General features: G+C 50.0%; 1 protein-coding gene across 6 annotated transcripts in view; it reads right to left on the reverse strand.

Moving 5' to 3' along the window:
• The window catches only part of PLXNA4 (plexin A4), a 582,733-nt gene that overhangs the window by 31,223 nt on the left and 535,683 nt on the right, over positions 1 to 15,827 (reverse strand). For all 6 annotated transcript variants that reach the window (XM_077807901.1, XM_077807900.1, XM_077807903.1 and 3 more), the window contains 3 exons: positions 8,526 to 8,629; positions 5,078 to 5,177; positions 3,002 to 3,192 (listed from right to left, as the gene is read on the reverse strand). In XM_077807901.1, coding sequence (XP_077664027.1) covers positions 3,002 to 3,192; positions 5,078 to 5,177; positions 8,526 to 8,629 — 395 coding nt within the window. The remainder of the gene's footprint in view (positions 1 to 3,001; positions 3,193 to 5,077; positions 5,178 to 8,525; positions 8,630 to 15,827) is intronic.

Raw genomic sequence — 15,827 nt, forward strand, 5'->3', positions numbered from 1 at the left:
GGTGTGAGCTGTGCTAAGACCGGCCTTCATCGTATCCTTTATCCCCGGGCTGGTGGGCAGACTCCTGGGGCCAGAGAAGAGCATGTCCAGCCACCTCTCTAATCAGGGCCAGTGGCACAAAGCCCCTCGGTCAGTGGGGAAGTGCCCCGGTCAGCAGTGCTCTTTAGTTATTCACACCCGTGTAATGCTAACAATGCATGGACGTGCTTTAGGTACCTGCCTATCAACCAGCAGTGCTGCAAACTGCCCAGCCCTGACTCGGGGAAAGAGAGACTTTCCCCATCCTTGGCCTCTCTAATGAGACTGCCAACAAGGGGAGAATACCGAATGGGGGATAAGTGGCGTGGCAGCAGCACTGCTGGGAAGGATCTGGGAGTTGTGGTCGATCACAACCTCAACATGAGTCAACAATGCGATGCTGTTGCAAGACAAGCACATGCAATCTTGGGTTGCATTAACAAAGGCATAGCATGTAAGTCACAGGAGGTGACAGTACTTCTCTGCTGGGATCTGTGTAGGCCTCAGCTGGAGAACTGTTTCCCATTGTGGTCACCAATATATTGAAAGAATGTAGAGAAACTGGAAAGGACCCAGAGGCGAGCAACAAAGATGATCAAAGGGATGGGATGCAAACCATACGAGCAAAGGCTGGAGGAACTGGGTATGTTTAGTTTGGAAAAGGGGAGATTAACGGGGGACATGATCGCAGTCTTCAAATACTTGAAAGGCTGCCATAAAAAGATGGAGAAAAATTGTTCTCTCTTGCCACAGAGGACAGGACAAGAGGTAACAGGTTCAAACTCCAGCAGAGCAGATTTAGATTAAATCTCAGGAAACACTTCCTCACTGTAAGAACAGTAGGCAAATGGAACACACTGCCGGGGAGGTTGTGGAAGCTCCTTCATTGGAGGGTTTCAAAAGGAGGCTGGATGGCCATCTGTCTGGGATGGCTTAGACCCAACAAATCCTGCATTTGGCAGCGGGTCAGACTAGCTGTCTCATGGAGTCCCGTCTAACTCTGGGGTTCTATGAGTCTATGATTCTGCTGGAGATCTTTGTACTAGTAACAAGACTTAAACGCAGCCAACTCCCTTTGCCCAGGTCCGGGAACAGCCACTGGACATTATGACTATTGGCCACTGCTGATCCGGGCCAGATTCCCACCAGCAATGAGGTGGCAAAAGGCTGTGTGGCCCTCTGCTGATCCCCTGAGCCAGCCTGTCACTCCCATGTTCTAGTCTATAGGTTCTTAGTCCGCTCCCATCACTGCAGTATCCAAGGGCCTTCTGGTCATGCATTGTGCAATGTGACGAACATTGGTCACGTGGTTTGTTCTCTCCTCCTCTCCACAGTGTGCCTAGCAGAGTGCTAGGGTTTGTTTTATACCTGTACCTGGTCGCTGTATTTGGGTCAGAGGAGGCAGATCAAAGCAGCACGCTCTGCACGGGGAGCAGAAGGTGGGGAGGTTTGGGATGATCCTTAGTTCTTGGGGGAGTTCACTGAGCAGTCTGGGACCAGCCTCAGAAAGCTCTGTCTCCTGCACAGATGAACCTGACCCTGGTGGTGGAGAGTTCTGCTGGACCACAGGAGTGGATCTGTCAATTACAGTTTTCATCCCAGGGCTTTAAGCTCTTTAGATACTCTGGGCCCAGGCTACGGAGCACCTTGAAGATAAGGCCTGAAAACCTGACCTGGACTCGAGCACCGTGTCGTGGCTGTTTCCGTCCGCAAACACAGCATCCCCTTGCAGCCCCTGCCTGCTGCCCTGCCAGCAGCATTTGACGTGTCAGCAAAATCAACTTGGGTCAATAACTAAGTGCCAGCACCGTGTGACACTGAGGTGGGGCCGTGAAGAAGTTTAGCATTTATGGGACAAAAGTTATAGATCTGTCAGGCAATCATCTGCCATGCAGGACTGCGCGGGACGATAGCGTGAGTGCTCGCTGCCGAGGACCAATGTGCTCCCCGCAGCCCGTCAGCCCAGGCAGATGCCTGCTGCTCCCCCTGTCAAGCCAGCATGCTCCACTGAGTGTTTCGCTCACTCCTTTGTCCATGCATCAGGCAAAATGGCTCCCCCAGCTCTCTGTGAGTAAGTGACATAATCTAAGCTGCAGAGAGGTGTACGTGTTTCTCTCAGCTCATCCCGCTGAGCTGCCCCTCCAAGATGCATGATGAAGCATCTAACTGGCTGGTACGTCTTCCAGCGCAAGCACCACCGGTGAGACAGCCTGGTGTCCGTGTGGGCCAGAGGGATGGGGTGCAGAAGTGAGTAACGTTCCCCATGGGTTTGTGGCATAACTCACAGTCCCATTTTGCCAGGCTGGATTTGTCCTTTGAACATGTCCAGGACGTGCTCCCTAGGCTCCCCTTGACCTCTTGAATCACATGTGGTCGGCTCTACAAACAATTCAGGGTATATCCTCAAACCAATCTGCTCCTGCCCACATAATTCTGCACACACAGGGATCCCTATGCAGGAAGCCACTGTTGGTAATGCCACCTTTCCGCCCTCGTCCAGGCTCAGAGCCTCGCTGCTGTCTTTGGCTGTTCCCTCTCCCGCCCCAGTCTTTCACTAAACTCTTCACTCATCTCACCAGAAGCCACCCTTTCCTCACTAACCCGTTGTCTGTGCCTTCATCGCCTCCCACCTTGACTATTGTAACCTGCTTCTTCCTGGTCTCCCCTCTTCTCCCCTCTCTTCAATCCAGTTGACCCAAACCATTGCTCCCAGAGCCAACTTCCTCTCCTGTCACTCGGCACATGTTATATCCCCGTCTTCTGGAATCCTCCACTGACTGGCTCCTAAATTCAAGCTCTTCTCACTTTCTACTGCGCTCTTCCCATGTACTTCCCAAGCTTCTCCCTTTACCCTCCCTTAGCTGCACATCTTTTCTCATGCTTCCCCTTACACTTGGAGCAGTTTCTCCTCTCTTGCCCATGAAGAGTCCCATCCCCTCCTTCAACCCCTTTGAAGCCCCACTGCCGTTCTCCAGCATTATACCTTGGTGGCTAGCAGCCTGGTCAGGTAGATCTCAGACACCATCTTGCTGCCCCGGTCGCCCTCTTTTTGATCTCCATGCTCATGATTCTTGACTAGATGCCACATCTTGACTCCGCTCTCCAGGTCAGGTGTGATCATGGGTGTGCGGGAGCGCAGGCTGTCTGGGCTGCCTGTGTAACGGATCATGTTTTCTGGAACACAAAGCCACAGCTTGCTCAAGAATCAATTCTCCACCTTCAAGAAGAGGTGGCCACATCAGGGGCGGGAAATGTGATTTCCCAGGGAAATACTCTGCAGTCATGTCTGCTTTAAAAATGGAACTCTACTACCAAATCCCCCACAACGCCTGCCTTAGCTGCACCTGCAACATTCGCACACATCTAGAAGTTCCGAGGCACCTGAGCAGATACACGGGAAAACTTTCCTGCAATGAGTTCAGTTAGCCTGGGAAAGGGTCTCCCGGGGGAAAGGGTGGGAGCCTTATCCCGCGGCACCACGACGGCCAGGCTGGACGAGACACTAGTACATTTAGAAAGGGGGATGTTCCAGCACCGGCGAGGGCTACACATGTTGCTGCTGTGATTCAGGGCAGGCAGCCACGGCTGGAAATGGGTTCCTTCATGGGTAATCAGAGCAGGATCCTGAGAACCCACAACTCCCACTGGCTCCAGCAGAAGCTGCAGGTGCTGAACAGCCATCTGGGCTAGGCCCAAAGACCTTCACAATCCAAGAGCTTGTCTTTCGGTGTGTGCTGGGCTTGGTACACACAATGGATAATGACCTCTCCCCCCAGCCATTTGCTCCCTCCTTCCCCCGATACACCCCATTCGCTACCCACCACTGTGTCATTCCCTCCTCCAAAGGGGGCTGCTCAGCTCATTGCACCCCAAACCTGCCCATGTGGATGGCATGATGCCCCATTGAAAGCCACCTCCATTAATGGGGGAACCCATTACTACTTCCCTTTCCACAGGCCCAAGGTGACAGCCTGGGCAACCCCCCGGCCCTCCAGCAGCGCTACAAGTTAACTGTAGTTAACACACAGATGGTGACCCTTCCAGCAGCAGGTTCTGAAGCAGCTTCATTAATGCGTTACTGGCCGCCCGATATTAATTACTGGATGGAATACTCATGTTCACTCTGGCTGCTGCTCCCTTTACTTCAATTAACAATCACTTCTGACCCACCACCTTTTTTCCCCACTCCCCCCTCAGCCCCTCTCCTAAAAATCCAGTAGCACAGAACTCAGGAAACATAACAATAATGAAACCACCCAAACCCCCTTCCTTGCAAAGGTCACAGTGTCCTTCCAGAATGGCAACAAGGCTGCAAAGAACATGAATATTAATAAGGCTTGGTGCATTGCCGGTGTCCTTGGAGTAAGGGGAAGTGAGTTCCTCTGGATGCTGAGTAACTGTACTTTCCCCCAAGCTACAGAGGATGACGAGGATCAGACTTACTTTCATATATTTAAAAAGACTGGATGAGGCAGCTGGATCCAGGGTAGTGGATGGTTTGTATCACTCTCCTGTTGCACTCTGGAAACTCATTTCCCTTTAATCCTCACCTGCTGCTGCACTTCTTGAGCCAGAAGTCCAACCAACAGGCAGCTACGCATGTGGGGGCATCAGTGGCCGGTTGGGAAGGAGAGAGGAGCTGGTCTTGGTGACTCAGGGAAGCTCAGTTCTATTCTGGGCTTTGCAGCAGAATTTCCGGGGAACCCACTTTACCTCCCATGTCACTTAGCCTCAGTCTCCCCACGTGTACAATGGTAATAATGGAACTTGGGCCGCTCAGTAAAGTGCTTAGAGAGCTAACGAGCTTGAGAAGTGCTAACTTTTATTGTTCCAGGTGTAATCTCACCCTGGCCAAAGTCACCTGGATAAAAGAGTGAGCTTCCATAAACACCATTAATTAGAATAACTTAGCCCTTGGATTATCCAGTGCTTTTCATCTTCACTTGCTGTACAAATGCTAGTTGGCTGTGGCATGCTGTTCCCTTTGCAGGTGCTCAACATCTCCCCCATTGTGGCCACCAATATCTCCCCTAACGTACATCAGCAAACAGGCCCTTACCATACTTGCTCGCAGAGGTCCTGGAGACAGTGGAGTTGTTGACAGCATTGTAGGCAGTGACCTGCTTGGAGACTAATGCTACCACGGATCCATCTGGCACCTGCGAAGGAAAGAGAACTTACCAATAAGCCTCCTAGAGCTGGTCAAAAAGTGCACCCGATAACATAAAGGAAACCCAGCCAGTGAAACCCGAGCGATCAATCACTATTCCTGCTGAAAGGATCTCATTATTAGTTACTTATGGCCCACCCCTGCAAACCCTTCCTCACGGGAGTAGGGCCAAACCCTGCTCTCCCCCCTCATGCCTCCCAGTGCAAATCTGGAATCACTCTGCCTACTTGGTATGAAGGCAGAATCTGGCTCATACAGGGACTGACCCAGAGCCCGCTGTAATCAACGGGAGTCCTTCCATTGGCTGCAATGGGCTTTGGAGCAGGCCCTTAATGGGCTACTCCCATGAGCAAGGGTTTGTAGGACAAGGACATGAAATTAGGTCAAGGGCCTTGTCTTCGTACATGTCTGTAAAGTGCCCAGCGTGAGATCCATACCCACATGATTGTTTTTATAATGGACAAGAGATTGCAACAGGCTTATCTTCTAAAAGTAGGGAAGTGCCAATTCTTCTAATTGTTCAATAGTCCACAGAACAGGAGCGTGACATTCAAAAGGTCCATGACACAAGCTCTTATAATGAGAGATGGTCTGAAGAGTCTGAAATAGGGTTCGGCTAGAGCTTGGGGTTCAAGATCAAGACACATCAGGTTAGAAATCAGAGTAGACATGCACAGACTCCTGATAGGGCACAGGACTTTGCCACACCAGTAGGGCATTGTCACTACTACAACAGAGGGGGAAAATGGTGTCTCTATTGTTCTGCCCATGGAGATGGCGGCTGGAAATCTGTTGTGCTGCAGGAAGTCTCACATAACATCTCAAAGGAGGAGAGAGCCTCTTGAAATGAGACAAACCTGCCAATCCATTAGCTAGGCATTTGTGTGGCTTCCTTTCAAAAGCAAGTGAAACAATAAGCAATTCTGAGCCAATGGGAAGCGAAGCTGTATCAGGAGCATCTTGGATACATAAGAAGTTATAAAAAGATGACCCCCCCCAAAAAAAACACCCGTGAAGAGCCACTAGCTCTTGTCTCTGTAATAATAATAATTAGCTCTTATGCAGAATCTTTTCATCTTCAAAGCACTTTACAGATACTAATTAATCAGCTCTCTCAACACTTGAGTAAGGTCTCTGTGCTATTATCCACATATTACAGATGGGGCACTCAGAGGTTAAGGTCCAGGTTTGTAAATGTATTTAGGCAACTAAAGATGCAGCTAGTGGGATTGTCCAGAGCGTGTCAGTACCAAACTCTCACTGCCATCGGATGTTTAACAGGGAGGGTGATTAACCGTCGGAACAACTGTCCTGGGGCTGTGGTGGATTCTCCATCACAGGCAATTTTTAAATCAAGGCTGGATGTTTGTTCTAAAAGATCTGCTCTGACTCAAACAAGGGAAGCTCTCTGGCGTGGGTTCTATGGGGGGTTGCACTAGGTGATCCCAATGGGCCCTTCTGATTTGGCAATGTAGGAAGAGGAGTTAGGTGCATTTCAAGATCCCACTCGGCACCCATCTACAGCCTGAGGCACCTAACTGTCTTTGGCAACCTGGTCCCACGTGACATGCCCAGAGAGCCAGTGCTTAGAACTCAGGAGCTCCGAGCCCTGTACTCAGTGTCAGACCCTTAGCTAGTGTACATTGGTGTGGCTCTACAATTTCCAGTGGAGCTACAGTGATTTACACCAGCTGAGGATCTGACCTATAGCATTTACCGGCCGTAGATCTCAAAGCACTTTCCAACAGTAGGTAAGGACAGCTGTCCCCACTTCTTAATATCATTATCCACTCAGGGAAATGGCGCCCCCTATGGGGACACAGTGGCTGAGCTGGGACTAGAACCGGGATCCGGTCAGCACCCTCACTGCTGTCCGTCCTCTCATCCTCCTGCTTCCAGACAACAGGCCCCCAACTCCTACTGCTGCTAATGTCAAAGATCCTCCGGAGCACAGTGGCCTTGCCCTCCAGGAGAAAATGTGTCATTCTCCCTCCCCTGCAGAGGGAGAGAATTAACTTGTGTCCTGCTCATCTCCGCTCCCCATCTATTTCTAATCTGCTTGCCTTCCCCTGCCCCCTCCTCCGTGCTAATCACCAGCCGCAGCCTGACATCTCATCTACTGCCAGTTGGGGGCCTTCAGTCAAGCCTTCCCTTTAAGAGGGTGGCGGCTTATCTCGCCCTCTAGCCCCACACCAAATAGTTTGCAGGAGGGCTTTTATTAGGCATCACTGGACTGACGTCAGTACGGACAATGCCAGCAGTAGTGGCCTGGGGGAGAGATACAGGGCCCCTTCCTTCCCAGTGATTGGTATCTGAGTAGCTGTCAATCTTTGTCCCTTAAAGCAGAGTTGTTTTCCCTTCTTTTATTCCCCTTCCTAACACTGATCTGCCCTCTTCCCCGCCTATCGCACAGAGCAGAGTAGGCAGGGGGAAATCCTCACTAAAAGGAGAATCATGGGAGGTCGGTGTTAGTGCTGGCCATCAAATATTTGTCTGAACAAGTTTTTGTCGGAAAATGCTGATTCAACTAAACTGATTTTTGGTGCGAAATTGCATCGATTCTGATGAAAGTTTCCACAAAAACAAATATTTTTGAAACAGAAGCAAAACTGTTCAGAAAAATTTTGAAATTTTATTTCAAAAACAAAAATTGTGTTTCAAACTGTAGTTTATTTTAATATTAGTGGCATTATTTTTACATTTTTTCAAGACCTGTCAGTAATAGTGCAGAATATGATGTCATATCATGTCAAATCATGTTCTCGTCTGACATAATATAATAGCAGAAGCCATTTTTATTGAACGTTTATATTATTTATTTTCTAAAAGCCATTCAGGGCAGCTGCTACTTAGTTCAGCTTGAAACATCTTATCCTATTTTCTAGCTCAAAGTGTCTCCTGTTTGTGCTGTAGTGAAACAGTCTGGCACTTTGCGGGGGGAAAGGGGGGAGCGATAGAACTTATTTACAGGGCGTCATTGTCTGGGATTGCTCTTTGCTTGTTCCAGCCCCAGATCTCAGACAGGGTTGGCAGAGGAGCAGCTGCTCAGATGATGAGAGCAGCAGTGTAACACTCCTGTGGAGAAGGAGAGAAGGTGCAAAGCGACTGTGTTAGGAGGTGCAAAGAGACTGTGTTAGGAGACCAAATGGTGCAACCTTGATGATCTCTGGGGTGAGCTCTGTCAGTGGCCTTTGAAGAAGGGGTAGATGGGTTGGGGCAGAGAGTGGCAGTACTTGGCAGTGCCAGTCCAATTGTTTGATTGGCACTGAACCCTCCCAGCAGAGGCAGGTAACTTGGCCAGGCCTGTGTCCCTGGCAGAGGGCTCCTGTCTCATTACCTGGTAGTGCGCCAAGGTATTGAGTCTCTTCCAGTCGTTCTCTATCTTGGTGGTAATGTCTTCGTCCTGCAGGATCATTCGGGCCCCACTTGCCTGCCGCCACTCTGCAGCGAGAAAGGGCACATTTCACTCTGCTCTGCAGAGTCCCAGGAAGAAGGAGGCAGCTCAGCATACACCTTACACATGCAACATGGAGACCACATACCATCAAGCAGGACAACACCTGCCCACAAACACCTGACAAGAGACCCAAAGATATGCATAGTGCACAGAGATGCACACGACACCTCCCCCCCCACACACAGAAAAAGGCACACTCCACATACATGCCCATGCCACGTATACCCCTGCAAACCAGGGACAGGTGAACCTTCAAAGATTCAGGGAGATGATTCAGAGAAGTATCCGAAAGCATAGGCTACATGGCAAAGTTCTGAGTCAGTTCTTACATTATCTGAATGGGTTTGCTTGCCTGGGATAAAAACACATATATCCCACTACCATTCATCACACACACCCATGAACCCAAAGTCTAACTCCTGGGATGAGATGAGCACAAAGCAGCTCCTACGAGCTCAGCCTTTGGGATCATGCCATGTAGCTGTTGCCCATAGACCCCAGGGGCCTCTGAGTCTGGTCATAGGGCCACGGCCTTTTTGGGTTGCAAGGTATAGCTGATTGACGTCAGCTGATGATCTGAGCCATAGAGTGACAGCTCCTTGGGTGTAGACGGTGCTGTCCTTTGTGGTTTGCACAGCACCAAGTGGACCGCTGGGCTCGAGCAATACTAGTGCTTGGTGCTTGTATGGCACTTTTCGCCCACAGATCGCCAAGCGCTGCCTGTAGAGACGGGGAGGCCCATTGCCACTCCTTTACAGACGAGGAGACAGCAGTGCACAGCCAGCCAGGGGCAAAGCTGGAGACAGAACCCAAGCTTATTGCCTTCCAATCCCACGCCCTGCCCATCGTAACACCCTGCCTCTTCCAACACAACCCTACCTAGCCACATGTAAATGCACAGGGATCCTGTTTCTCACCAGCTACAGCAGACATCTAATTTAATGCCTATCAGCATGGTATCTAAATGCCACGTGCTTGAATGATTATGTGGTGCTGGTAACTGTCACTACATTCTTCTTACTGGGCAGTCCCATCTGGTGGCTGCCTTTGAGAGAATCTTATATTGAAACTAGGGTTGATACATACCTCCATCTGAACGGGACAGTCCCAGTTTCCCTCAGATTGAAGACTTGACTTATTTGCCCTTGGTCTAACCATGTGTGGGAATAGCCAATAGTACCATAAATGTGACCAAAGATGTCAAACTGTAGTTTAATTGGGAGAAACTACAGCCAACCATGGGTTAGCCATAGACAACTTTGGTTTAACCAAAGGCAAAAAGAACCACCCATGGTTCAACCATCGCAGTCACTGCCAAATACAGTTTAACCACGAGCCTGGTCATCATAAACCATAACCATGTCCTTGAGTTAATTAAAATGAACCTCTGAATGTGGAAACATCACCTGCCAACTGTCTTTACTGCTTCCAATGTAAAAAGTCAAGAGTTGTTGCGAATTTCTTTTGGTTTCAGCAATTTTCTCATCCCATAATTAAACTTTACTCATAAAACTGACCCTTGCTTTTACTATTCATTTGAATTAGCAGAAGATCAGGTGCTGAGTGTTTATTGCTGGATGTCACTGAGAACAGAGATCTCTCAAGGATGTAGCAGTTGGCTGGTCAGTAATGGGTACCATGGTTAGGGATGACCCCATATTGGCCAGGATTTATCCCAACTCCTTAAATCACACCCACGGTATCACAGTACTGTCAAAGCACGACCCTTTGCTCCTAGCCACACCTGCAAAGAATCCCAGAGCCCAGCTGTTCAAGACCCAGGTGGTGCAGGGACTGGAGCACTGGGAGGGGAGGAGCATCCAGAAGAAGCTCTTTCTATTACAGAGTCCCGCACAGAGGTCCACTGCCACTTTGTCAGTGCCTCCTGGGGCTTTCCTCCTTGGATCCCTGATCCTTGCCAGCACTGGCTGCTCCTGTGTCTAATCCCCTTCCCCCACCCCAAAAAAAGCAGGATCCCTGGGCAGTGGCACTGTAATTGTTCGGTGCCGTACACACTCCTACATAGCTAGGTGAGCAGTCAGACATGCCCAGTTCTCAGTTTTGTGGTTGGGTCGGGAACGGAGGCAAACATGGCTTTTGTCTGTCTTTGCCCTCCCGGTATCCTAGGGCTGTGCAGGGCTGATCTAACTCATGCTCTGCTTCCGACGGGCCCTGGGGGGGCAGAGAATAGCCATAGTGCAGTGCACTCCAGTCACCCCCAGCCACCCTCTCAGATTCCCCCATTTCCTGGGGACTGGCAGCAGGGCTAATGTAGAACCATGACACCAGCTCCACACTGGTCAGGGCGTCCCCTGTGCGGGAGGGTTTCTCATTTCCACCCACTTTAAGGCCCCTTTAATCAGGCCCATTGATTTTACATTTGTTTCTCATCTGTTTCATTCTTTTTCTCCCAGGCTAGCCCAACGGGCTGTGTTTAGGTTGGGAACTCTGCACGGGAATGTTTCTGGTTTCAGAGTAACAGCCGTGTTACTCTGTATTCGCAAAAAGAAAAGGAGTACTTGTGGCACCTTAGAGACTAACCAATTTATTTGAGCATAAGCTTTCGTGAGCTACAGCTCACTTCATTGTCCGAAAGCTTATGCTCAAATAAATTGGTTAGTCTCTAAGGTGCCACAAGTACTCCTTTTCTTTTTGGGAATGTTTCTAGCCACACAAGAGCCATTCATGTCCAATGGTGAAAATCCACTGAAGGTTTGAATTCTGAAGCTCTTACTCAGGATTTCTTGAATTTTTTTCTCTGGCCAAGCGCCATGGACTTCAGCTGGCATCTGGGTGAGGGCTGAGAAGGGACTCCAGAATATGGCCCACTGTCTTTAGTGGGAGTTTAGTCTGAGTAAAGACACCCTCTTTAGTAATTAACATCTCAGTTTACCCAACTGTTCCTTAAATACCCTTTCCCTCTCTGCTAGCACTAACAGGCTTGGTCACTCCCAGCGTTGAAAGGGAAGTGGTAGATGCAGGGAGGACAGGAAGGAGATAAAAGTGACCCCTGCATTCATATTCACAGCACTAAGTGAAGATTGTTAGCTTTCTCCTCAACCGCTGCTCCCCGGCCCCTCTCCCATCAGATCAGCGCACTCCTCACAGCAATGGCACAAAGGAGAGACACACTCCAATCCAATTTGTTTCACTTGTACTTTCCAGAGAGAGGGAGGGAGGTAAAAATCCCATTATCTTTATCTTGCCTTCCAATCGGGAGTGGCGGTAAATGCAAACTCAAGAGACAGTTGCTGTGAACTCTATATTTCATTTTGCAGACAGTGTACCCTTTTATTGCATGCAGGAATGACTTATTTTTTAAAAACCTCTTTTAATTCAAGGGAAAAGGGAAATTCCAGAGGCCTTTGACAAGAGGGTTATTTGAGCTGCATCTGATCTCTGGGTGGGGCTTGCGGACTCCCAGGGAGAAGAAGCCCAGAATCTTGGAGCCCTACTGTTTAATCCCATTAACCACTTCCCCTTCCCTGCGAGGTTCTCCAGTGGTGCTGCAGAGTGAAATGAGTTAACCCTGCCCACACCCCCTCTGAGGCAGGTGAGCATTAACAGCCCTATTCTACCAAGGAGGAAACTGAGGCAGAGAGAGAGAGATTCAGGGGGAGATTTTCAAAGGCACAAAAGGGCAACTAGGTGCTTGGGTCCCATTTAAAGTCAGTGAACGTTGGTCAGCTCACTCCCAGGTGTGTCTTAGATGATCTTGCCCAAGGACACATCAAGAGTTCATGGGAGAATCCAAACCCCCTGACTTCTAGGCCTTGGCTTTAGCCAGGAGACCACCCTTGCTCTTTAAAGGAAGGCATTGATTGTAACACACTTAGCCAATACTACTAGGCCCCGAACGCGTAGGCATTTTGGGAGTATCTCACCTACTCCAAACCCTGGGTGCCCTCCCTAATAGGCCCTGGCCAAGATATTCTGATGTGATTAGTGACTTTGGATGCTTCAGTTTTTGGGCCCCCAACTGCTTGTGCCTTAAAGGGGCCTGATTTTCAAAGGGTGTGCACCGGGCACTTTCTGAAACCTGGGCCCCTTTAAAGCATTTCAAGCTGCACCCCCAAAAATTAAGGGATCCAAAATCACTAGTTACTTTGGTACCGAAGTGCTGGAGTAGGCAGGACACTTTTCACACCTAACAGTGATTGCCAGACATGGGATGGGTCAGCCCAGGGGATTAGACATGAGATGAGGAGCCTTTCCTCCCTATGCTACAGGGAGTGGTTGGCACTGCTGGTGGGCAGAGGGGCCAAGAACTCCCACTGCAGATGTGAGAAAGGGAAGAGCCCCACTAGGCCCCATCTAGTCCATCAACATGTCGGTGCAGGGCCGTCCCGCTCCTGTATTAGTGTTTAATTCAAATGGGTTATAGAGACTAAATGAACTCCCCACCCCAGAGTTGCTCCTTCCAGGTCACAGCACACAGACAGGGGCACTTGCCCTGCTATTGTCCGGGCTGTACCTGTCCACTGCCCAGGGCTGTCAACCCATCACTTTCCACCAGCACTATACTCCCTGTTAAAAGCAACCAGAGCACAGGACGGGGGGAATTTCTTTGTTTGGAGAGAGTCTGTTTTGGGATTCTCCCCCACCCCCGAATGCTCTTTTAAAGATGTGGCTATTGCTTTGGTTAGGATTTTTGAAATGGGCGCTGTAAAAAGAAGCCTTCAGTAATTTGGCTTTTGGACTAAAATGCTTCCTTCCATCTAAGCAATGGGCCCTCACCCTGGACAGAGAGCCCTGCAAAGCAGCCCTGGAAATGCAAAACTGTTTTTCTCTTCCGAGACCCATGGAGATTAAGGTCAAGATGGGACCACTGAGAGCTAGTCTGACCTCCTACATAACGCTAACAAGAGAAGTTCACCCGGTGAGTCCTGCTGTTCGAAGTGCTCACACCAGGATTGCACTGATCCCCAGAGCTTTATGGTCACTTAGACCAGTGCTTCTCAAGCTATCTGATGTGGGGGACTGGCAATTTTTACCCCAATGTTTGCGCAGGCTGGCAACAGATGGCTCGCGGACCGCCACTGGTCCGCGGACCACCACTTTGAGTAGCACTGACTTAGACTATGAACATCCGAAGAGCAGACCCCCCCTCTTTTCCACCTTGTGTTCCTTTCACTATCGTCAAAGGACCCCATGTTCCAAGGAGCTTCTGTCTCCCTGTGAGGAATGGCTGTGACTCCCTCTGGACATACACCCCTCTTCCCCACCACGCTCCCCCAAAGAGAGTTACTCCTCCATCCTCATTAGCAGGTGAGCTAAGAAAGCCTGTTGCTTTACTCAATGTTGGGAACAGGCTTGCCCTGGACGAGGCATGCCTAGGTCTTTTCCATCTTCAGTGCGGATGACTCATGTCAATAAACTCTTTATTAATCAGCCCCTTTACGGGCATGAAAAGTTCTGTCCTTCCTGGGGGCAGGTGTGTATAATGCCTGTTAATCCCCACTGGACCCCACTATCCTACCCGCCCCCAATCACTCAGCAGCTCCAACACATGTGTAAGGACCAGAGCAGAGATCACACAGCTCATTAGGGCCCTAATCCAAACTCTTCTAGGAAGCGGGGGAGGGGGAGGTTGTTCTGGTTCAGACCCAGCTGAGAGATAGGTCCACGCTCGGAGGTTCAGAGTTGGATCTAAACCTGCCCTCAGTTTGGAGAGGGCGTGGGATCTGGGGGTCTTGTTCAGGCCTAGCTGATTAAGGCCAAAGCAAATTAGCCTTAGAACATAGCCCATTTGTCCCCTAGAGATCATCATTGTCCAAGGTGGTTCCAATCCAGCCTCAGCCCCTCATAGTGCTTGTGGATCTCCTGGTTCCCTGTCCTACCAATGCCACTATGTATTCCGCAGTGTCCCAGCAGATCCCAGCACCCTCTGTCAGTGCCCACTCTTGGATCCAAACTTAATGTTCCCCTGGCCCCAGCCCGGCACAAGGCCTGGGTCAATATATCCGGCCTGAATCCGCCGCACCCCCGGTCTCCAGTTCCTGGCTGGCCTCACTCTCACCCAGTCCCTCGCTGACAGTCGTCCGTTCCAAAAACATCTCGGGTTCATTCTTGCTAATTTATACAATTTGGTTTTTACTGCTGCTGCTTTTGGCAGCTTGTTCCATTATTTTAACCACCCTTTGTGAGCAAGAATCCTGCTGCAATTGCTGACAGGCATCCCTCTCCTCCTCCCTCTTTCCTCCTCCCAACTTAACTTCAATCCCTGACCTCTCATTTCTGCCTTCATTATCATCCTAAACGGTTTCTTGGCATCAGTCCATTCCTTTTCCTCTGGGTTTCGCGTCTGCTTTTGCAGGATTTTATAGACTCCATAATTTTCCACTCAAGTCTCTTTCATTTAAGGTCACAGAGGGCAAATTCTGGCTAGTCTGCTCCCAGGATGAAATCCCAAGTACCCTACCAGGAACCAGAAGGGTGGCCCTAAGCAGCACTTAGTACAGTGCTGTGTCCTGTCATTCTATCCTCCTGCTAGAACCCAAGAGGAGCTATCTGGGACCTGCTGTTATACCTGATTGCAGATCTCTCAGCTTTCACTTCAGATCTAGGCTAGGAGAGGTTTCTGTTTATGCAACCCTAAACACTATAGCTTAGAGCCGGTGCATGAGAACAGCAATATGAACCTGACTAGACATGTAACTGAAACGGACATGTCTCGCTGCATTCTCCAAGCCGAGTGAAGTGCTGCAGAGCAAACAACGTGTCATGGTGAAAAGTGCATGAGCTCTGTGAAGTCCTTTGGTTTATAACACTCTGAGGCAGTAATGTAATGTAGAGAGGAGCCGAACACCACTCTGGAGCCCTGGGTGCGTATCTGCCGCTCCTAGGCAGGGAGGAGACTCAGCTACTTTCCTGGCACTATCCCTTGTCCCTGCTGCTCTCTACTGTGGGATCTAGGCAGGGTAGGCAGCCAGCAGGGGGTGGGGTGGGTTGGGGACCACAGGGAGTCACATCACCCATCCCTGTGGCCAGTGGGGCTCGGGGCTGGAAATCAATACTACCTGGGCCAACTGGCTGTCTCAGTGAGGGCGTAAACCCCATCTGAACCCTCCACCCTGACAGAAGGCGTAGCAAGAAATCTCAGCAAGAGGAACCTAACCGAGATCACCATCACTCCTGGGGGTTTTCCAGCAGGATGGGGCAACTGGGCTCTAGGGTTCTCAG

Source organism: Eretmochelys imbricata, chromosome 1 (assembly GCF_965152235.1).
Source record: "Eretmochelys imbricata isolate rEreImb1 chromosome 1, rEreImb1.hap1, whole genome shotgun sequence".
In the NCBI taxonomy this organism is placed as follows: domain Eukaryota; kingdom Metazoa; phylum Chordata; order Testudines; family Cheloniidae; genus Eretmochelys; species Eretmochelys imbricata.